Source organism: Neophocaena asiaeorientalis, unplaced genomic scaffold, assembly GCF_003031525.2.
Source record: "Neophocaena asiaeorientalis asiaeorientalis breed wild unplaced genomic scaffold, Neophocaena_asiaeorientalis_V1.1 scaffold82, whole genome shotgun sequence".
In the NCBI taxonomy this organism is placed as follows: Eukaryota; Metazoa; Chordata; class Mammalia; order Artiodactyla; family Phocoenidae; genus Neophocaena; species Neophocaena asiaeorientalis.
The window spans coordinates 4,170,378-4,194,593 of record NW_020173068.1 but is presented as its reverse complement, the minus strand read 5'-3'; the positions used below and the strand labels follow the sequence as shown (position 1 = coordinate 4,194,593).

General features: G+C 39.3%; 1 protein-coding gene across 4 annotated transcripts in view; it reads right to left on the bottom strand.

The window, feature by feature from the left end:
- TPX2 (TPX2 microtubule nucleation factor) overlaps nt 1-24,216 on the bottom strand; it is a 57,694-nt gene that overhangs the window by 33,355 nt on the left and 123 nt on the right. For 3 of the 4 annotated variants that reach the window (XM_024743298.1, XM_024743300.1, XM_024743301.1), the window contains exons 2-4: nt 20,398-20,512; nt 9,502-9,670; nt 7,030-7,149 (exon numbers count right to left, since the gene is read on the bottom strand). In XM_024743298.1, the coding sequence (XP_024599066.1) occupies nt 7,030-7,149; nt 9,502-9,607 (226 nt within the window). In that variant the 5' untranslated portion in view covers nt 9,608-9,670; nt 20,398-20,512. Of the gene's footprint in view, nt 1-7,029; nt 7,150-9,501; nt 9,671-20,397; nt 20,513-24,004; nt 24,187-24,216 lie in introns of those variants that run through there. The other variant, XM_024743299.1, reaches the window with a different exon arrangement.

Here is a 24,216-nt window from a genome sequence, read left to right as displayed (position 1 = left end):
GTGTATCCCTCCTAAGCAGTGAAATCTTATGCAGAAGAGCGATTTATAAAAGCTACTTTGGTTGAAGCAGAAATGAAGTATCCAGGGCCCTGCTTATTTGTCAGCCTAAGGCATCACCTCAGAAAAAAGTATCCCAAACACATTCTTATGACATTTTTTTTAACATCTTCTCATGACATTTTAAAAAGATAAAATTCTGAAAGCTTCCATAGAGAAAAAGAAGTCACCTAAGGAAGGAAAATAGGATAGCTGAATTCCTCATCAGTAACACAGGACGATAAAAGATAACAGAATAATGCCTTCAGAGAAGTCAAGAAAAAAATCTTTTAATCTGCAATTCTATATTAAAAGTAGCAAGGAAAAAGCAACAAGTTACATACAAGGAAATTCCCATAAGGCTATCAGCTGACTTTTCAGCAGAAACTGCAGGCCAGAAGGAAGTGGCACAATATATTTAAAGTGATGAAAGGGAAAAACCTACAACCAAGAATTCTTTACCCAGCAAGGCTCTCATTCAGATTTGATGGACACATCAAAAGTTTTACAGACAAGCAAAAGCTAAAAGAATTCAGCACTACCAAAGGCAGCTTTATAAGAAATGTTAAAGGGACTTCACTAAGTGACAAAGAAAAGACCACAACTAGAAACATGAACATTACAAAAGGAAATATCTCATTGGTAAAGGCAAATATACAGTAAAAGTAGTAAATCAACCACATACAAAGCTAATAGGAAGGTTAAAAGACAAAAGTAGTAAAATCATCTGTATCTACAATAAGCAGTTAAGGGATACACGAAACAATTAGATGTAAAATATGATGTCAAAACAGTAATCATAAGGGGAGGAGAGTACAAATGCAGGGTTGTTAAAATGCATTTGAAATTATGAGATCAGCAACTTAAAATAATCAAAGAGATATACAGATTGATAAATATAAACCTCACGGTAATCACAAACCAAAAATCTATAATAGATACACACACACACAAAAAGAGAAGGAATCCAAATATAACACTAAAGACAGTCATCAAACCACAAGGGAAGAGCACAAAAAAAGAACAAAGGAACAAAACCTGACATACAAAAACAACCCCAAAACAATTAACAAAATGGCAATAAGTAGATACATATCAATAATTACTTTACATGCAGATGGACTAAATGTTCCAATCAAAAGACACAAAGTGGCTGAATGGATACAAAAACAAGACCCATATATATGCTGCCTACAAGAGACTCACTTCAGATCTAAAGACACACTCAGACTGAAGGTGAGGGGATGGAAAAGAGTATTCCATGCAAATAGAAATCAAAAGAAAACGGGGTGTCAATAATTATATCAGACAAAATAGACTTTAAAACAAAGAATGTTAAAAGAGACAAAGAAGTACACTACATAATGATCAAGGAATCAATCCAAGAAGAAGATATAGCAATTATAAATATATATGCACCCAACAGAGAACCACCTAGATACATACAGCAAATATTTACAGACAGAAAGGGAGAAATTGACAGTAACACAATAACGGTAGGGGACTTTTAACACCCCACTTATATCAATGAACAGATCATCCAGACAGAAAACCAGTAAGGAAACACTGGCCTTAAATGACACATTAGACCATATATAGAGAGAGAAAACATTCTATCCAAAAGCAGCAAAATACATATTCTTTCCAAGTGCACACGGAACATTCTCCAGGATAGATCACATGCTAGGCCACAAAACAAGTCTTGGTAACTTTAAGAAAACTGAAATCATATTAAGCATCTTTTCTGACCATAACACTATGAGACTAGAAGTCAGCTATAAGAAAAAAACTGCAAGAAACAAAAACACATGGAGTCTAAACAATATGCTACTAAACAACCAATGGATCACTGAGGAAATCAAAGAAGAAATCAAAATATACCTGGAAACAAATGAAAACAAAAACACAACAATCCAAAAATCTATGGGATGCAGGAAAAGCGGTTCTAAAAGGGAAGTTTATTGCAATAGAAGCTTACCTCAGGAAACAAGAAAAATCTCAAACAACCTAAGCTTACACCTAAAGGAACTAGAAAAAGAAGAACAAACAAAACACAAAGTTAGTAGAAGGAAAGAAATCATAAAGATCAGAGCAGAAAGAAATGAATAAATGGAAATAAGTGAAATAGAGACTAAAAAAATAGAAAAGATCAATGAAACTAAGAGCTGGTTCTTAGAGAAGATAAATAAAATTGATAAACCTTTAGCCAGATTCTTCAAGAAAAAAAGAGAGGGCCAAAATCAATAAAATCAGAAATGAAAAAGGAGAAGTTACAACTCACACCACAGAAATACAAAGGATCATAGGAGATTACTACAACCATCTATATGCCAATAAAATGGACAACCTAGAAGAAATGGACAAATTCCTAGAAATGTAAAATCTCCTAAGACTGAACAAGGAAGAAATAGAAAATACAAAGAAACCAATTACTAGCAATGAAATTGAATCCGTAATTTTAAAAAAACTCCCAACAAACAAAACTCCAGAACCAGATGGCTTCACAGGTGAATTCTGCCAAACATTTAGAAGAGGTAACACCTATCCTTCTCAAGCTATTCCAAAAAACTGCAGAGGAAGGAATGCTTCCAAACTCATTCTATGAGGCCAGCATCACCCTGGTACCAAAACCAGACAAAGATACCATAAAAAAGGCCAGTATCACTGATGAACATAGATGCAAAAATCCTCAACAAAATGTTAGCAAACCAAATCCAACAATATATTAAAAGGATCATACACCATGATCAAGTGGGATACCATATCTTCTTTATCCATACCACATACCACTATAAGGAGAAATAAACAAATCCACAATTATAGTCTAAAATTTCAATACCTCTCTCTCTAATTGATAGAACAAGTTGACAGAAAAATCAGTAAGATTATAACAGCCACAAATAATATATAAGCAAATGAGCATGGCTGTATTCCAATAAGACTTCATTTACAAAAATACATTGTGGTCAAATTATCATGAAGATGTAACAATTACAAACATATACATACCTAACAACAGAGACCCAGATACCCGAAGCAAAAACTGATGAAACTCAAGGGAGAAATAGCCAATTCGGCAATAATAGTTGAAGACTTCAATATCCCTACTTTCAATAATGGACAGAGCCATCAGATAGATGATCAATAAGGAAACAGAAGACTTGAGCAACACTATCAACCAACTTGACCCAACTGACATTTATGTAACTCTCCACCCAATGACGGCAGAATACACATTTTTTTTTTAAGTACACCCAAGTACATTTACCAAGACAGACCATATTCTGGGCCATGAAACAAGTCTCAATACATTTAAAAGAGTTCAAGTCATACAAGTATGTCCTTTCACCACAGTGGATATCCCCCAAGAAATCAATAAAAGATAAGATTTTTGGACCACCCCCACCCCAAATATTTGGAAATTAAATAACACACAGGTAACTAGCAACTAGTAGATAAAGTAAGTCCTGGAGATCTAAATGCATAGCATAAATGTTATAATCAACAATACTGTATTATGAACTTCAAAGTTGATGAGACTAGATCTTAATTGTTCTCATCACAAAAGAAATGATAATTATGTGATATGATAGAGGTATTAATTACATTGCACTATATAAATGCATCAAATCAACACTCTGTACACCTTAAACTTACACGATGTTATAAGTCAATTATATTGCAATTAAAAAAAACACATAGGTCGGGACTTCCCTGGTGGTCCAGTGGTTAAGAATCCGCCTTCCAATGCAGTGGACGTGGGTTTGATCCCTGGTCTGGGAACTAAGATCCCACATGCCACTGGGCAACTAAGCCCACACGCTGCAACTACTGAGCCCACATGCTCTGGAGCCCATGCAGCACAACTAGAGAGCCTGTGCACCACAACTAGAGAAGCCCGCGCAGCCAAAATAAAAAAACAAACAAAAAAACCACAGGTCAAAGATCTCAAAAGGGAAATTAAAAGTATTTTGAATGGAATGAAAATAAAAACATAGCATTTCAAATTTATGGGATGTGGCTAAAGCGGTACTTAGGGGATATTTACAGCAGTAAACACATTAACAAAGAAGAAAGATTTCAAATCAATGGCTTCAGCTGCCACCTTAAGAAACTTTATATATATATTGAACCCCAAAGTAAATAGAAGGGAAATAATAAAGAACAGAATGGAAATCAATGAAATAAAAACCAGAAAAACAATAGGAAAACAAAACAAAACCAATGAAGCCAAAAGCTGGTTCTTTGAGAAGATTATTAACACTGATAAATCTTTAGCCAGACTGATTAGGAAAATAGAGAGAGATGACACAAATTACCAATATCAGAAGTGAAAGAGGTGATATCACTACAGAATTTATAAGTATCAAAAGGATAATAAGGAAACGTTATGAACAACTTTTTGCCTATAAATTCAACAACTTGGATGACACAGACAAATTACTTGAAATACAAACTACCAAAGCTCATTCAAGAAAAAACAGATAATTGATATCTGTTAAAGAAATTGAATTTTTAGTTAAAAACCTTCCTGCAAAGAAAACTCCAGACCCAGATGGCTTCACTGGTGAATTCTACCAAACATTTAAGAAAGATGTAATATCTATTTTACACAAATTCTTCCAGAGAAATGAAGAGAAGGGAATATTTATAGAGTAAGGCCAACATTATTCTATCAAAATCAAACAAACGTATCATAAGAAAGGAAAACTACAGATCATTATTCCTCATGAACATAGATGAAAAAATTTTTAACAAAAAAATGTAGCAAACTGAACTTAAAATATATATAAGAAGAAAAATACCATCCTGACCAATTGGGGGTTCATCCCAGAAATGAAAGGTTGGCTTAAAATTGGAAAAATCAGCATAACTGAGCATAGTTAAAGAATAAAAGAAAAAACAAAAAAATCATGTAAACTTCTTAATAAATGCAGAAAAAGCATTTGAGAAAATCCAGCTTCCATTACTATAAAAATTATCAGCAAAATAGGAATAGAAGGGAAATTCCTCAGCCTGATAAAGGGCATCTATGAAAAAACTACAGTTAACATCATACTTAATGGTGAAAGCCTGAATGTTTTTGCCGTAAGATCAGGAATAAAACAAGCATGTCTACTTCTCTACTCCTATTCAGCATCCTACTAAAGGTGCAGTATGCAAGAAAGAAAAAGAAACAAAAGGCAGATAACAATCACCTTTGTAGAAATCTGATGGAATCTACAAAAAAGATACAAACACTACTGAGTTTAGAAGATTGTAGGATATAAGATCGACATAGAAAAATTAATTGTATTTCTTTGTACTAGCAACACAATAGAAAGTTGAAATCAAAATAGAGGTCTGAAAAGTGCTTTGAGAACACAGATAAGGGGAATCAATTAGAGAAAAAAAGATATTTGAGCTGGAACTTGAATGATAAGTAAGGACTTCTCAGTTAGATTAAAGGTATTCAAGGCAGAGGGAATAGCACTGAGGTAAGAATGTGTGCTAAAAAAAAAAAAAAAGAATGTGTGCTAACAAAGAACAAAAAGACTGCGGGGCCCAAGAGGTATACATGCACAGAAGCAGTGTACATGGCCTTTGCCACATGATGGGCCATGCAGAGGTCTCTTGCTCTGGGGTTTACTGCTGATATAACAGTCTTAAACTGAAAGTGGTCCAGACAAACTAGGTACATCGCATCCTCTTTCAATTCAAAAAGAGCACAAAGACCATCAAAGCAACAGAAAATCTGCCACACTTCTAAGCACCTCAAGTGAAACGTGCACATAGTTCTAACCTCTTATGCAAGAAAGATGGATGTAAAAGTTCAGGATCCTTGTCCAGATCCCAAATTCAATAGATATCACCTGTACTCATGAATGAACTATTTAAAAGTCAGCCTAGGGGGCTTCCCTGGTGGCGCAGTGGTTGAGAATCTGCCTGCTAATGCAGGGGACACGGGTTCGAGCCCTGGTCTGGGAGGATCCCACATGCCACGGAGCAACTAGGCCCGTGAGCCACAACTACTGAGCCTGCGTGTCTGGAGCCTGTGCTCTGCAACAAGAGAGGCCGCGACGGTGAGAGGCCCGCGCACTGCGATGAAGAGTGGTCCCCACTTGCCACAACTAGAGAAAGCCCTCACAAAGAAACGAAGACCCAACATAGCAAAAATAAATTGCTTAATTAATAAACTCCTACCCCCAACAACAACAACAAAAAGAGTACATGTGAATTCCAGAGTTTACTTATGAGGAGGTTCTATAAAAAAAAAAAAAAAGTCAGCCTAGCAACTCAGACTCTGCAAACTACACAAGTTCACTGAAAACAGCTATTTTCTGATATGGCCCTCTAGTTATTGGTGTGACTGAGGCTAGTTTCAGATTTACCCATAAGATTAATTTTCAAATGTTCTAAATTGATTGTGGTGATGACTGCACAACTATGCTGTGAATATATGAAAAAACATTGAAATGTACATTTTAAGCAGGTGAATTGTATGATATGTGAATTATATCTAAATATAGCTACTATTTCAAAATAAGAATCATTTTTGAGGATTTAAAGAATACTTTTGTTTTAATCAAATAGACAGTATCTTGCAGATTTAGTAACTACTAGTTTAAGTGTCAATCATCTTTTAAAATCAGATACATGACTCAAAGAATTCTTGTACAGTTAGCAAGCAGTACATTCTTCCCTCCTGCTGTTTTGTTTCCCAGCCAGACCGAGGTTAGGTTACATTAAATCTAGTCATAAAAAGAAAATAGTTATATATCTGGCACTAAATTTCTATGTTAGCTTAATTTCCAACAGACTGGAAAAAAAAAAAGAATGCAGCACATCATTAGTTTCACGTTCACCATGAAATGAATAAATGAATTAGCACATTTCACCAATTAAAATCCAAGGGATACATCATTTAGGTAATTTCCCCAGATCCCTCAGGTTCCTAATATACTGTTCGACCATTCTGCCAAGCAGCTTTTTTTTTAAGATGTTCTTTCTTACCTGGTCTCAAAGGTGTGACATCTTGCTGAAGATTAGCTGTTCTCAGAGGAGTTTTGCCCTGAAAAAGCCCTCCTGTACCATTCTTCCCAGGAAACTTATTCTCCAAATTCGCCTTCTCTTCTGTGAAAAGGTAAAATCACCATCGTGTAGACAATCAGCAAAGAAAGCAAAATAAATTAGTGCCATACACTTAATATGGGGCCTAAATAAAGCCTCCTACCAGTATACTTCTAACTCATTTGCAAGTACCAGCAAAGTTCTAGTGATCAAAAAGGAATAAGTACATATTATATGTCAGAGATAGCGACTGCAAAAACTATCACCAAAACACTGAACAATGTATTATAGAAAAGAAGTGCAGACTCTGCATTCTGAATAGCTCCCTATCTTTGCTTGATACACATTCAGGACCATACAAGCATAAACTGGTCTTATCTACCACCTAAATACAGCATGTTCCTCTTAAAGAAAACTGTATCCAGCAAGACTTGCAAGGCTTACAAGGGACATCTGATAGTCTAATTGTGTTGAGGTTCTTCCTCAACTAGGAGAGTGTGGGGTGTATGAGTATGACAGAGTCAGGCTCTCTTAAGGAATTTTATCTTAGATTCTGCTGTGCCCAAAAGCCAGTGCAAAACAGTGAAAAGTGTTTTCTACCAACAGCCTACTGATAGAAATTTTAGGAATGTGGCGAGCCCCAGCAATAACTCTGTGAATGTACACTCTGATTGCAAAACTGTGTAAAAAGATTTGATTATTTGGAAGAAAATTAGAAAGTAATATATTAGAACTAAGGTGATTTTGAAAAAAATAGTGGGATTCATTTTTTCTTCTAAACTGTCTCTAATAGTATTGCTATATTAATATTTCCTTTCTTGTTTTCAAGAAAAACTTGGAAAAAGAGATAGACAACTCAGCTACTGCCTCAGGGTTTCTGTGGGCCAAGGGCATGGGGAAGACTTCTGTATGGCAGCTGGCCGTCTTATCCACCCTTCCTCCTACACCACGCCCCAAAGACCCCTCCTCTCAGGATACCCACTGGATTTTATTAGAATCCTTTTCCAAGAGAATGGCATATGCCATCACATTTGGACACTGCATTGTAAGTGTTAAGTACAGCTGCAGTGGACTAATTTCTATCCCCCATCACATACTGATTTCTCTTAATGAGGAGGATAAGGACATGAAATAGAAGAAAATGAAGGAGCCCCAGCAAATACTAGCCTCACATATCACTGGGCTCAGATATTATTCCAATGTAATATAAAAACAAAACCACATCCTTATTTGTTGACCTGGTGTCAAAGTTTGTGTCATATCACCTGCCCCAACATCAGGCAATCCTATCTCTATTTGGAGATTGGGCTCTGAGTAGCATAATCCCTCCATTTAAAAATGAACTGGGGGAAATTTCCTAGAGGTCCCGTGGTTAGGACTCCCTGCTTCCACTGCAGGGGGCACAGGTTCGATCCCTGGTCAGGGAACTAAGATCCCTCAAGCTGTGTGGTGGGGCCAAAAACTTAAAAAAAAGAACTGGGGAGAAGCAGCAAGAGGGAGATGAGTATAGTTATAAAAGGGCAACACAGGATCCTTGTGATGTTAGAACTGTTTGATATCTTGACTGTGGCAGATCAACAAACCTACACAGGTGATAAAATTGCATAGAATTTAATACACATAAATAAAAATAAATACAAATCAAACTGAGGAAATCTGAGTAAGACTGTCAACATCCCAGTTCAGTTGTAATATTATACTCTATGCCCAGTGACAGTAGGAGCAAGTTTTTATGTGACTGCCATCACTACAGACATGTCCTAGAACTTCACTCAACTTTGTTTCATCTAGATTTTACCATATGTCCCTAAAGCTTAAATATTTGTCATTCTTAACTGGAAAACATTGATTTCTACTGATAGTCCATTCCCAAAATACTGGGCGTCTCGATTATTTCTATCATATCATGGATGACAAAGTATCTTGGTGCAGAAAAGAATTTATATTTTTTTAATTTATTTATTTTTATAAATTAATTTATTTATTTTTGGCTGCGTTGGTTCTTCGTTGTTCTGCGCAGGCTTTCTCTAGTTGCGGCAAGCAGGGGCTACTCTTCGTTGCAGTGTGCAGGCTTCTCAATGCAGTGGCTTCTCTTGTTGCGGAGCACGGGCTCTAGGCACACAGGCTTCAGTAACTGTGGCACGCAGGCTCAGGAGTTGTGGCTCACGGGCTCTAGAGTGCAGGCTCAGTAGTTGTGGCACACAGGCTTAGTTGCTCCACAGCATGTGGGATCTTCCCAGACCAGGGCTAAAACCCATGTCCCCTGCATTGGCAGGCGGATTCTTAACCACTGCACCACCAGGGAAGCGCAGGAATTTATATTTTGGTTATCTACAATCCCTTCTATTTTTGAAAGGTCTCCAGCACAAAGCAAGTCACTAACCCTTAAAACAACCAGAGAAAGCAGATACTTACCAAACCAGGAATCTATGTTTTGGGTATCTTCCTCATCATTCAAAGATGTAAAATTGATGAAGTCTGTTGGAGCATCATAGGAATAGGAGGTTGTAACTTGTGACATTTTTCCCACCCTTGGTGCAGAACAGCAGGTTTGCCCAGTGTTTGTTTCTCAATAGGTCACCTCCTAAGGAAAGAAATAGTTCAGAAACTTGGTGGCACATTTATCTTAAGGTACTGATTGCCTAACAATTACTTTGCTTTTATGATCACATTTGCAATTCTGAAAATCACCTGGGCAGTATGCCTTACTTTTCAAATCACACTAATAGTTAACTTCGCTTTTTCAGTAACTTGAAGACACTCCTTGAGGTAAATATATTGGAATTAGAAAGAGGTCAAATTTGATGAATACCTACAACATGCCATGTACTGTGCTAGGTGTTTTACATTCATTATCTTATTTTCCTCAATTTACCGTTTTCTCATTTCCAGTCTCCTCCACATCCAGTGTGCTTTCTCTCTGCCCTGAATAACCCAATTTCTGAAACACACCATTAAATTTTATACCTACCGACCAAAATCTTACTCATTATTCAAATCCAGTCCAATTCTCTGTAAAATCTTTCCCAGTTTCCACCTATCATACCTAATTGTTGCCTCTCCAAAGCCATAGTGCTTTTATACCATCTAATTTTATATTAGTTAACTATGCAAATGTCTCTCCTAGTAGATGCTAAGTTCCTGTAGATAAGGATGAATTTTACTCACTTGTGTATACCTCATCCATCAAGGTGCTTAGAACAGTATCTCATACATAGTAAAAGCTCAATATAGTTTTGCCAAGTACAGGTTTTTTCTTTAGAAATACTTTCATAAAAATACTATTCCTGGGCATGAAGAGAAAGACGTCAAAAAATACATAAAAGAAAAAAAAGTATATAAACGGCACAACGTGCAGATTAGGTAAAAGAAACATGTCAAAGACATGGGTCCATCCTTACTTCGGCATACTTTGTACAGAAGTACTGTACTGTGTCCTCTGTGCTGTGGAAACCTGTGTAGGTTTAAAGTCAGCCCCCACTCCAGCCTTGTATGGTTAAAAAAATAGCTGGAAGTAATCTGAAAAATAGCCAAAAGGCCACACTCACTGGTAAATAATTTCCCTATGAAACCCAATGAGCCATTTGTCTTCATCCATGAAATGACATGTACTTAAAGTATTCTGAATCTTGGAAGAGAAGTAGATATCAGTAACAACTGGCATACAGTTATTAAACTAAGTACCTTTCTGTAAGCCCTTATTTTAGAAATACATGCTCATTTTAAAAAATTAGATCACAAAAATAGTTTTCATAAAAATCTACAGTGCCACACTGCTCCAGACACACACACGATACCTCTCTCAATCTCTCTCTCTCTCTCCACACACACACACACGCACACATTTTGTTTTTTCAAATGGGATCATTGACATTTTGAATCTGCTTCACATATTGTGAGCATATTCCTTGTCAATAAATATAGATATATCAGCAACCACAATTTACTTATCCCTTATTTTAGGATTTTCCCAATATTTTCACTTTAAAGATACTACTAGAAGAATAACCATGTAGCTAAATTTCTGTACATATTCTTAATTCTTCCCTTAAGACAAATTCTTTTTTTTATTATTTATTTATGTTTTGTGTTTTTGTGGGGTTTTTTGTTTTGTTTTGTTTTTGCGGTACGCAGGCCTCTCACCGTTGTGGCCTCTCCCGCTGCGGAGCACAGGCTCCGGACGCGCAGGCCCAGCGGCCACGGCCCACGGGCCCAGCCACTCCGTGGCACGTGGGGTCCTCCTGGACCAGAGCACGAACCCATGTCCCCTGCATCAGCAGGCGGACTCTCAACCACTGCGCCACCAGGGAAGCCCATGTGGGGGTTTTTGGCTGCATTTGGTCTTTGTTGCTGTGGGTGGGTTTTCTCTAGTCGCGGCGAGTGGGGGTTACTCTTCGTTGCAGTGCGCGGGCTTCTCCTTGTGGTGGCTTCTCTAGTTGCAGAGCACGGGCTCTAGGTGCACGGGCTTCAGTAGTTGCAGCACGCAGGCCCCAGAGTGCATGGGCTTCAGTGGTTGCGGTGCATAGGCTCAGTAGCTGTGGCACGCAGGCTCTAGGGCACACGGGCTTCAGTAGTTGTGGCACGCAGGCTCAGTAGTTGTGGCGCACGGGCTTAGTTGCTCCTTGGCATGTGGGATCTTCCCAGACCAGGGATCAAACCCATGTCCCTTGCGTTGGTAGGTGGATTCTTAACCACTGCGCCACCAAGGGAAGTCCCAAGACAAATTCTTAAAGATGGAATTGCTGGCTCTTGACACATACTGTGAAAACATTCCTCAGAAGAGTAATACCCACTAGCATTACCAGAGAGGTGTGCCCCTTCTCTTTTGGGCACTAACAGCCCTCAGTGCTCATTTTCTCTATTTTATACCACTATACCTAGGCTGTGAGATAAATCATGAGATTAATTTCACCCAACCTCATTGCTGCTCAGTGGTTTAGCCATCATTTCATTAGCTTCTCTCAGTGGACTTGGGTAATTCAGAAGGAATTTGTTCTGACAGATATTTAGTTTATATAGTGACATCAACCTATACACCAGAGAACCTCATTCTCCCATGGTCTCTCTTATGAACTCACTGAAGCCACAACTCCACAGATACCTTTATAACAATGTGCCGACTGAGGAACTTAATGTAGAAATATGACATTTTGGAATTGGGAGGAATTTTAAATAACACCTAACTTTTTAAGTTTATAGATAAAGATTAATTAAAGCGAAACGAGGTCCTCCAAGATCACACAACACTTCTAATGATTATGGTAAAAACAGTTCCCAAAGGTGATTATACATGCCAGACACCATGTGGTACTAAATTGTACTATTTTAATAACCCTCAACAATCCTCTAAAGCATCAATTATTATTTCCATCCTAGAAGAGGAAGCTGAAGGTAAGGGAGATTAAAAGACTTCCCAATATCATACAGTTATATAAAAGCAGAATTAGATCTAGAACTGAGGCCCCTGACTTCAGCACAGTGTTTTTCCTATATCGTTCTGCCCTCTCACCCTATGAATTAGAGAAGCATGTTAATGTAGTTATAGTCTCTATTTGCATAGAAAATAGTACGGTATTTCTTTCCAAGTAGATCCATTCTTCATAGTCTTTTGCCCTGAATAAAGGATTCTTTATTGTCCTCCTTCTAAGTTTTCATTCTCCCCTATTTCTACTTTCATTATTCAGTTTAACTCAATAAGCTATTTATTAGCAGTCCACTCACATTACACACTTGCTAGAGGTCATAAATGTGGGCTTGATAATATCGGAGCTCCTTTCTCACTAATATTCAAGGATGAGACAATATGTCTCATACAAAAGGTAGATCTAGTCTCAGACACAAAGGAATTAAAACCTAGACAGAAATCCTATCAGACTCAATAAATAAGACAGTATAAATATTTAAATTATATAGTATAAACCATAAGTATAAAGAAAATTAGAGGGACTTCTCTGATGGTGCAGTGGTTAAGAATCTGCCTGCCAATGCAGGGGGACACAGGTTCTAGCCCTGGTCTGGGAAGATCCCACTGCCGTGGAGCAACTAAGCCCACGCACCACAACTACTGAGCCTGGGTGCCGCAACTACTGAAGCCTGCGTGCCTAGAGCCTGTGCTCCACAACAAGAGAAGCTACAGCAATGAGAAGCCTGTGCACCACCACGAAGAGTAGCCCTCGCTCACTACAACTAGAGAAAACCCATGTGCAGCAATGAAGACCCAACACAGCCAAAAATAAATAAATTAGTTTTAAAAAAAAAAGGATGAAAATTAGAGATGACATGGCTTAAGTCAAGTTATGATTAAATACTTTTCATTGAACAGCATCAAAACAGTAACAAGTGCACTGTAACAGAAGTCACCTCCTTGATTGCCAAGTTTCCAAGCTTGGAGTAGCCATGGGACAGTTCTGGCCAATGAGAATGATGAGAATCTGCTGAGGGATTCATAGGAAAACTCGTACTTACCTGATACAGCAACAGCCCTTGCTCCTGCCCTCTTCCTTCAGCTTTCTTCTTGCCTTGAAGGCAGATGTAATGGCTAGAGCTATAGCAGCCATCATATACACAGGAGTAAATGATCAAGAGAATAACATACAATGGCCCTGATATCACTGAGCTATTGATCACTGATGATCAAATATCAGCAACCACCTACCTCTAGACAATAAAACTCTTTTCATATAGGCTGTTAAAGTCACATTTTCTTTCACTTAAAGCCAAAAACAATCCCAACATAGAAATCCAGAATTCTAGCCCTCTCCCTGGCATTACTTGATGTATATGATAATGGGCAAGTCACTCCACCTTTTGCCTACCTACTTCCCGTAAACAAGTGAGAAGGTATTTTGAGTGCTATGAAATACACTACCGTATGATATTATCACTGCCTTTTGACCTACTGATACCTTTCCTCTCCTTTACCACATTTCTATTCAAAGGACATTGTTGAAAGATTCTCCAGCAATTGACAGTGGTTAAAATTCCCCTGCTGCAAGGAGGACGTTTTCCAGTTCTTGTGAACAAACATGCTGGAAGACATGGGAAAATCTTGGATTCCCATGATCTTAATGCCTAACCCAGGTCACTGGGAAGACTTCCCAGGCAGGAATGTAATGAAGACAACAAAAGCTGGGGGAGGGAAGAGGCAGGAATGTAATATGCAGCAACCCCACTTAGCCTCCTAAAAACTATGATTCCACCAAAGCATGCTGCTGAAAACCACCTGGAAAGTATTCAAATTTAAACCCTCACATCCTTTTTTCCTTTTTTTAATTATGGAGCTACACTGCTAGCCCCTGTGGAGGGCAATTTACATTTTTCTTTTTGATACATCTTGCCAAATGTAGAAATTTATCTTACAGATATGTATTTATACATATGTAAATATAAGAAAATTCACATAGCAGTGTTCATAAAAGCCAAAAAACTGAAAACCCCAATTCCACCAATAGATTAGTTGAATAAATTATGGCACAACCATATATTGAAATATTAAGTAACTTTAATATTAGATAACTTTACATATGTGATTTGTACAAAATGAGCTCCAAGAGCTACTAAGTGAGAAAAGCAAAATGCACAAGTGTGTGCTCCCATTCGGGTTATAAAAGAGGGAAAGGGGCAGGGTTTCCCTGGTGGCACAGTGGTTAAGAATCCACCTGCCAATGCAGGGGACAGGGGTTCGATCCCTGGTCCGAGAAGATCCCACATGCCACGGAGCAACTAAGCCCATGTGCCACAACTACTGAGCCTGCGCGTCCGGAGCCTGTGCTGCGCAACAAGAGAGGCCGCAATAGTGAGAGGCCCACACACCGCGATGAAGAGTGGCCCCCACGTGCCACAACTGGAGAAAGCCCTCGCACAGAAACAAAGACCCAACACAGCCATAAATAAATAAATAAATAAATATAAATATAAAAATAAAATAAAATGTTCCTGTGTATTGACCTAAAAAAATAATAGCTATTAATTACTGAGTCCTTATGACAAGCCAAACAGTGTTTTCATATATTAACTCACTAAATCCTCACAATAATCCTATAAAGTAGGTACTGTTATTATCTTAATTTTACAGATGAGGAAAATGAGGCACAGAAAGATTTACTATTTGTTCATGGTCATGAAGCTAAGAAGTAGCAGAGCCAGGATTCAAACCCAGACAGGCCCTAAAGGAAGTGTCCTTATCCACTGCCTCTCATATTTATTTAAAAATAGATATTTATGTAGATCAATATCAAATGTCAAGGAGCAAGAGACAAAACCATTTACAGATAATAATTTCCAAATACTGATTGTCTACCTCAGGCCAAGCACTTTACGAGGCACTTCACATAAATCATCTCATTTAAACTGCATTAACAATGTATAAGGTAGATATAGTCATCACCATCTTACAAATAAGGAACTGGCTCAACTACTCCAGGATCCTGGTGATCCAGGATCACCAACTAGTATGTAGCAATATTGAGTTTTAAGACCAGGTTAATAGGATTCCAAAATCTGGGGTCACTATAATATACAGGGTTTTCCTATAAATATTCCTTCAAAAATGAGGCAAGTAGGGACTTCCCTGGCAGTCCAGTGGTTAAGACTCTGTGCTTCCACTGCAGGTGGCATGGGTTCAATCCCTAGTCAGGGAACTAAGATCCCATATGCTGCACAGTGCAGCCAAAAAAAATGAGGTACGTAACCAAATCTTACTAACCTGTTAGACAAATACAGAAATAAACTCTGCTCTACAGAAAAATTAAGTATTCCTGACAAGTTGTGCAAAAAGAACACTTTGGTAAATTAAAAACCCTATTCTAAGTATACCAGGAAAACTCTGAGCTGAATCTTCTCATAAACTAAAATATCACCCCTTAATTTCTCTTTTTCTAAGTTTGTACTCTTGCATATAAATTTTTGCTATAAACAAGACGGAGGTTAGTCTGAACCTCTCAGTGGATATTCCAGAGTAGACTATTCACGCATCTGGAGGGATGTCCTCTGAGGTCTAGGACTGCATTTGATCGGTGGGGGTTAAAAGGCAAAGGGGGCTGAAACCTAAATATACCTTATCTTTATTTAGATGAAATTTTAAAACCAAAATACTATTTTTTAAAACAACCTCTTGCTGGAGAGGGTATGAGGAAAGGGAACCCTCCTGCACTGTTGGTGGGAATGTAAATAGATACAGCCACTATGGAGAATAGTATGGAGCTTCCTTAAAAAACGAAAAATAGAACTACCATATGACCCAGCAATCCCATTGCTGGGCATATACCCTGAGAAAACCATAATTCAAAAAGAGTCATGGGGCTTCCCTGGTGGTGCAGTGTTTGAGAGTCCGCCTGCCGATGCTAGGGGACACGGGTTCGTGCCCCGGTCCGGGAAGATCCCACGTGCCGCGGAGCGGCTGGGCCCGTGAGCCATGGCCGCTGAGCCTGCGCGTCCGGAGCCTGTGCTTCGCAACGGGAGAGGCCACAACAGTGAGAGGCCCACGTACCGCAAAAAAACAAACAACAACAAAAAAAAGAGTCATGTACCACCATGTTCATTGCAGCACTATTTACAATAGCCAGGACATGAAAGTGTCCATCGACAGATGAATGGATAAAGAAGATGTGGCACATATATACAATGGAATATTACTCAGCCGTAAAAAGAAATGAAATTGAGTTATTTGTAGTGAGGTGGATGTACCTAGAGTCTATCATACAGAGTGAAGTAAGTCAGAAAGAGAAAAACAAATACCGTACACTAGTGCCCTTATATGGAATCTAAAAAAAACACTACAGATGAACCTAGTGGCAGGGCAGGAATAAAGATGCAGATGTAGAGAACAGACTTGAGGACACAGGCTGGGAAGGGGAAGCTGGGACGAAATGAGAGAGCAGCACTGACAATATACACACTACCAAAATGTAAAATGGATGGCTAGTGGGAAGCTGCTCCATAGCACAGGGAGATCAGCTCGGTGCTTTGTGACGACCTAGAGGGGTGGGATAGGGGTGGTGGGAGGGAGGCTCAAGAGAGAGGGGATAAGGGGATATATGTATACTTAGAGCTGATTCACTTTGTTGTACAAGAAATTAACATAATATTGTAAAGCAATTATACTCCAATAAAGATATTAAAAAATAAACGACCTCTTTTTCAAAAAGCTTCTTTTGAGCTATCTTTTGGTCTAATACAGCCCCTTGCCCCCACCCCCCCACCAAAACAGGGGAACAAACAGATAAATACATATCCATTGAGAAGTCTGATTCTCCTCAATAAAGAGTGATGGCACAAGTACATGAACAAAACCAAAAGTAACTACTGGGTTATGCTAGCGTCACTACGCTGCCTCTCCCACAAATAATAAATATTAGGATGTGAAACCTTCAAAGATTAAAGGACTGGCCTTCCCTGGTGGCGCAGTGGTTGAGAGTCCGCCTGCCGATGCAGGGGACATGGGTTTGTGCCCCAGTCCGGGAAGATCCCACATGCCGTGGAGCAGCTGGGCCTGTGAGCCATGGCTGCTGAGCCTGCGTGTCCAGAACCTGTGCTCCGCAACAGGAGAGGCCACAACCGTGAGAGGCCCGCGTACCGCAAAAAAAAAAAAAAAAAAATTAAAGGACTAGTGGGAAATGGAACAGGCCAAGGCCAAAGCTAACTGTTTAAATGAGAGCCCCAAGCAAGGTGGAACTGGATGCCTTCCTGCACCGCTTAATCAAGATTGAATTTCTGTCAACAGGTTTCACTGAAAAAAAAAAAAAAAAAAGGCACATGCGTCAACTACATTCCCCCACACAAATCAAGCTGCCAAGCAAGAGAATCGGCTTCACATTTCAAAATTATCTGAACCCACCGCAACTTCAGACTCTTGCAAAACTAGAAACATTCTGAGTGAAGAAATAGCTCTTCCTGACAAATAATCCTATGATAGACAGGTAAAGGTTTCTCCCATATGTTATGAACTAGTTAGGTTCCTTTTAAAACTGCTTATCAAGTGCCATCCATCACATCACGTGGCTAATTTTTGTTTCCAAAAAACAAAGATTGAAAAGATATATATAATCCTTTCCCTTAAGGAACTCACAGTAATTTTGACACAGGGTGATCTTTGCTGTGGAAGTGCAGAGAGGGGGAGTAGATGAAGGAGGGTCAGAGAAGGCTTCCTGGTGGAAGTGATACATAAAAGATACAGACAGACCTGCAGAGTTCTACAGGCTAAAGATGAATATTGACTTTTTCTAGGGGAAGAAATAAATGGAAAGGGAAAACAAACAGGGGGAAGTACACAATTAAGGAAGATTGCAAAAGAAGCAAAGTAACCTATTTCCACATTCATCTGAAATTAACCTCCAAGGGTCCCTGTCTCTCTTCACTATCAAACCAAAAATATCCAGCCATGACAAGCTCTGTAAATCAAAAGGTGCAGGTTCAGAGCGGGTGGAGGAAAGCTGTAAAAGGCTGCATTCTAAGTAAGGTTGAAAGAGACTAGCAGCTCCTGAGCAAAACGAAGACTTTGGTGTGATAAATGATCTCAAGTACCTCACTATACAAGCTTGTGAACTGTGTATTGCCTAATTCTATTGGAGGAAAAATCATGAGTTAAATAAATGGTAATGTAATAGAATAAACAGAGTAAGGCAAGGTCTCATTAGAAGTGTAGTTAGTTAAAATGGTCCCATCCCAGGCAGTGCCATTTCCCCAGGGACACCCTCTCCTATTTTCACAAGGGATAAGAGATCCTGTTACACTACCACAAGTTAGAGTTGAGTTATTGTCATCTTAACCAGGGAGAAAACACCTACATTTTTCTTGTACATAAGGATTAGCAGGAGACAGTAAATGGCAACATAATACAGACAGCAATTTTAAATGTTCATCAAAGTCACAAACTAAGTCTGAAGGAAGTTAATGGACTTTGTGTTTCCACATTTGTTTGCTAACTTCTATGATGAAATCGGATCTATTTACAGAAACAGATCTATGAAGCTTCCAAAATTGGGTCATTTTAAAATCCAGTGACAATCTCTCACTGTCCAAGCACTTAAAACAGCACAGGACACATGGACACTTGTTCTAATTCATCACTGTCCAGAAATCTCAAGCAAATACATTTTTCTACCATTTTCCTTCCAAACTTGTGAGTTTCTTATCACTGTTTTTGAAGGATTACAAATTCAGTTCCGCTTTTTTTATTCATCCACAGAACTCTATAAACCATAATCCACTCTTACATGACTAACAGGACCTGGATAGAAATCAAAGATGCCATTTACCTCTAGGCCAAATAACAACACAGATCTTTTTAATACCAAAGTTTTCTATGTTCCAAAAGTAAGAAGCTGAAAGAGTTTGTAAGGGTTGACAGTGGGGCTACAGGAGATCACAATCCTAGTCAAATCTCAATCATTCAGTCTTGTAGAGATTTATATCCCTCAAAAGGTATCTGATTTGGAAAGGAGACAGAGACACACCCACATACACACACACCCTAAAAAAGTGATAATCAATGAGGTGGCAGGGAGTGAGGTAGACAATGAGAGGGTTGGAAGGTTTTTAACTATAAACCTTTTTATATTATTTTGATTTTTGCACCACTTGAATCTATATTTTAAAAATAAAAAATTGTGCCTGTGTGAACATACACTGCTGGTGGATGTGTAAATCAGCACAATTTTCCTATAAAGCAATTTGGTGCTACGTACCAAAGTCTTAAAAATACACATTCTTTGGGACTTCCCTGGCAGTCCAGCGGTTAAGACTCCGCGCTTCCAATGCAGGAGGCACGGGTTCAATCCCTGGTTGGGGAACTAAGATCTCACATGTCACACGGCCATAAATAAATAAATTTTAAAAATTAAGAAAATAAAAATATGCATTCTAAAAAAAAAATATATATATATATATATATATATGCATTCTTTTTGACCAATGGTTCCACTGGGTAAAATACTATGGTAGAACAATATAATGGAATAATATATAACCATTAAAATTATGTTATACAAAATTTTAATGAAATGAAAAACTTTTCATAACCTAATTATTAAATGAAAAAAAAAAATGAAGGTTATTAGAGTATCGTTTCTTAAAACCAAATATAGATACCCTCCAAAATTTGGAAAGAAATCTATCAAAATGCTAGCCATAGTTTATCTGAGAGGTAGGATATTGGGTGACATTATTTTCTTTTGCTTTTACATATTAAATAAATTTTCTTCCAAAATAAGTGTTACTTTCTAAAGATAAGCTAGTTATTTAAAGAATTTTGAAGCTAATATATTAATGTCCCCCTTATTCCTTTTTAATGTAATACTGTGGATACAGCTTTACCTGTGGTTTAATCCGTCTGTCAGTCCACCTGTCTACAGGCTTGACTCAAAGTTGCAATATACTCTTTCACCTCTCCTGAAATCTTGAAGTCTAGAAAGTACTTCTTATCAAGAACCTGGAAGAAGCAGAAAGGTGATGAAACAGGTTCAAGTTCTTTGTAGTAAAAAAGATTAACAGAGAACAGAAGGAGCTATAAAACCCCAACCCCCCCAACCCGGGGTCCCCAACCCCCCGGGCCATGTACCAGTACCAGTCCGCACAGCAGGAGGTGAGCAGCAGGCGAGCGATTGAAACTTCATTTGCCGCTCCCTGTCGCTGCTCCCTGTCGCTTGCATTACCAACTGAACCATGCCCCCCACCCCCGTCCAAACCCGTCCGTGGAAAAACTGTCTTCCACAAAACCAGGCCCTGGTGCCAAAAAGGTTGGGGACCGCTGCTATAAAATACCAAGGATATCCACTCTTAAAACCAAAGAGTGCTTCTGAGAGCTAAGGTCTAAATAGCATGGATCCCCCCAAATGCCAGACTTCTTAAAAGATTGTTGTTTCATTAGTGTAAAAATGTTCTTCAAGTTTTTTAGTGTACATGTGCTGTTTCCCAGTATCTTTGTGGTTACATACTCCCACTTTAAAGCAATCTTTCTGAAACCTGCAACTTAGGAACACTGACATCAAGGGGTTGCAGTGCGCACTTCTATCCTATTCAAACATCAGGACAAAGAGTAGGCACACTCAAAATATGAAAAAACTTCTACTACCCTTTTAAATTTAATAAAGTAGAAATAGGGATTTCCCTGGTGGTCCAGTGTGTAAGACTCCACGCTCCCAGTGCAGGGGGCTGGGGTTTGGAACTAAATCCCGCATGTGTGCCACACCTAAGAAGTCCACATGCCACAACTAAGACCCAGCACAGCCAAAATAAATAAATAATAAATATTTTTTTAAAACTTAGCTTTAAAAAAATTAATTAAAAAGTAGAAATAGCATTTTATAAACATTTTCTAAAGTATGCTCCTACATACAATTTTATACCTTTCTCACTAATCTTTAATTTCCCCCATAATCAAGTTTCTCTATGCAAACAAACAAAAACAGAACCCCTCCCAGTTATCTGTACTTTTTTCACAAAGTACCCTAGCTGCTGATCTGTCTCAGACACAGATCTATTCACAGAATTGATTGGCCTGTTCCCTGGTGACGCAGCGGTTAAGGATCTGCCTGCCAATGCAGGGGACATGGGTTCGAGCCCTGTTCCAGGAAGATCCCACATGCCGTGGAGCAACTAAGCCCGAGCGCCACAACTACTGAGCCTGCACTCTAGAGCCCAGGAGCCACAACTATGGAAGCCCGTGCGCCTAGAGCCCGTGCTCTGCAACGAGAGAAGCCACCACAATGAGAAGCCAGCGCACCGCAACGAAGAGTCATCCCCCGCTCTCCGCAACTAGAGAAAAGCCTGTGCGCAGCAACAAAGACCCAGCGCAGACAAAAATAAATAAATAAATTTATAAAAAAAGAATTGATTGGCCTGTTCAATCTCCCTGTAGTAAATTCTGCTTCCTACCTTTACCCATATGGCAAAGAAAATTCAGTTTGCCAAAGGACATTTAAATCTCTCCTCCTCCTTTCTTCCCAAGCAATTCAAAAAGAATTAGGGGGCTTCCTTGGTGGTGCAGTGGTTGAGAATCTGCCTGCTAATGCAGGGGACACGGGTTCGAGCCCTGGTCTGGGAAGATCTCACATGCCACGGAGCAACTAGGCCCGTGAGCCACAACTACTGAGCCTGCGCGTCTGGAGCCTGTGCTCCACAACAAGAGATGCCATGACAGTGAGAGGCCCACGCACCGCGATGAAGAGGGGCCCCCGCTCGCCGCCCCGCTCGCCGCAAGTAGAGGAAGCCCTCGCACAGAAACGAAGACCCAACACACCCCAAAACAAAAATAAACCCAACCAAATATTAAAAAAAAAAAAAAAAAAAAGAATTAGGGAAGAGACCCAGGAAAGGCTGAGGAAAAAATACATATAGGAAATAATATAGGTGGATTCTGAACCTCTCCTGATACCTGAACAAGAAATGAAGGACCTTCCCACATAATCCTGTCTCCTGTTGAAGCTTAATTGCAGCTGCAGGATAAACTAACTTTATTAAGGTTGGAATACACAGACTTAAGCATAAGGTGGGCCAAAATAACTATTTTCTTTAAATGATTTGAAAGTTTAAACAAATTTACCAATCTAATTCAATATATCCAGTTTTTCATACCTGAAATTTTGTAGTCAATTTAGATAATGCCTTCTTGTCTTTCCAATTCAACAGATATTGAATGGGTGATTTCCATGCACCAAGACTGTTCGGGTTCCTGTCTAACTAAACTCTGCTTATCAAGAACGGTTTCTGTCCCACCTGCTTCACAAAGCCACCCTTGCCTGTTTTAAGCCTCACTGATCTCCCTCACCTCTAAACTGCCAGGGCGCTTACAATACAAAACAATAGAGCACTCAGATGCTTTCTTGTCTTGTTCTAATTGTCACTTGTCAATTTGAATCAGACTTTTGGCCTCAAGCATACCAGAAACCATTCATCTGTATACACACAGTATCTAATACTGAGCACACAGTACAACCTCAAAGGTCAATTAATTAGCTAAGTGAGCTGGGAGCCACAATAATTTTGATCCCAAGAGTGCCAACTTAATACTGAATTGACAAACCCACAGTACAACTCCAAAACAACGTAAGTTTGATTTAGAGGTGGCTTGACAGGGGGTGATACACTGAGGCCACAACACAAAAATATCCTTAGTATTGCAGCAAACAGTTTGAATTTTGACATCTGATGAGTGAGACAAATTGAAAGGCCATAGAATGTCAAGACAAGGTAAGGCTGAACCAGGGAGAACTCCAAGTGATGGTCTTAAAGCAAAATCAGCAGAGCACTCAGATGCTGTCTTGTCCTAAGCAGGACTGATAGGGAGGAAGTCCTTGGTACCTAAGTACTAGGAAACTGTAGGTGAGAAAAAGAAACCATGTATCAAGAAACCAGGGAAAAAAACAATCCTACAATATTACAGCCTGGTTCACTTTTCCTTCCCTCTCCGATCTATAAGTGTTTTAGGACAGGAAATTAGAAAAGCAGTAATACCTAGTGATACCACACAAAGGGGAAGGGCTGGGCAGACAGGGATAAAACAGAATGAATTTTAAATCCCCAATTAGAAAGACAACTCCAAGTGGAATTAAACTTGTCCTCAATTATGTTCTCACCTCATTTACCTTTCTATCTTGCACAACAGTTTTGAAATGTAGTTGTTTGTGGCCACATCTTTTTCCTCCACCAAATGCCACACGTCTTGAGGGCTGGTGGGACCATTTCGAGAAATGTATCTAGATTACGGGCTTCAGTTTCCCTCCCATAAAGGAGGGCTAAGACTAGCACCGACTTCACTGGATTGGGGCGAAAATTAAATGAGAAAACGCAGAGTGCTTGGTCCGGTAAACGCTTATTTCATGTGTGCTGGGTAATAATATAATTGTCGTTACCGTTATCCTTAGCCCACAGCCTCCCCCAACTCCTCCTTCCACCTATTTCCCACGCCGGCCTCCGCCTCTACCTGTAGACACAGCCCGCTAGTCCCGGTCCGGCCGGGGAAATCCTGTCATGAAGGGAAGGGTGGGCGGAAGCCCGGCTCCTGCTCTGCGGGTCAGGTCGGCGCCCCAGCAGCACACCGTCCCAGAAGCTGAGCCCTCGAGGAGGAGGAGACCTCCAGCCACTTGGAAATCAGGGAGAAGGCTGCCCGGCGCCCCAGCTGCTCCCCTTTTCTCC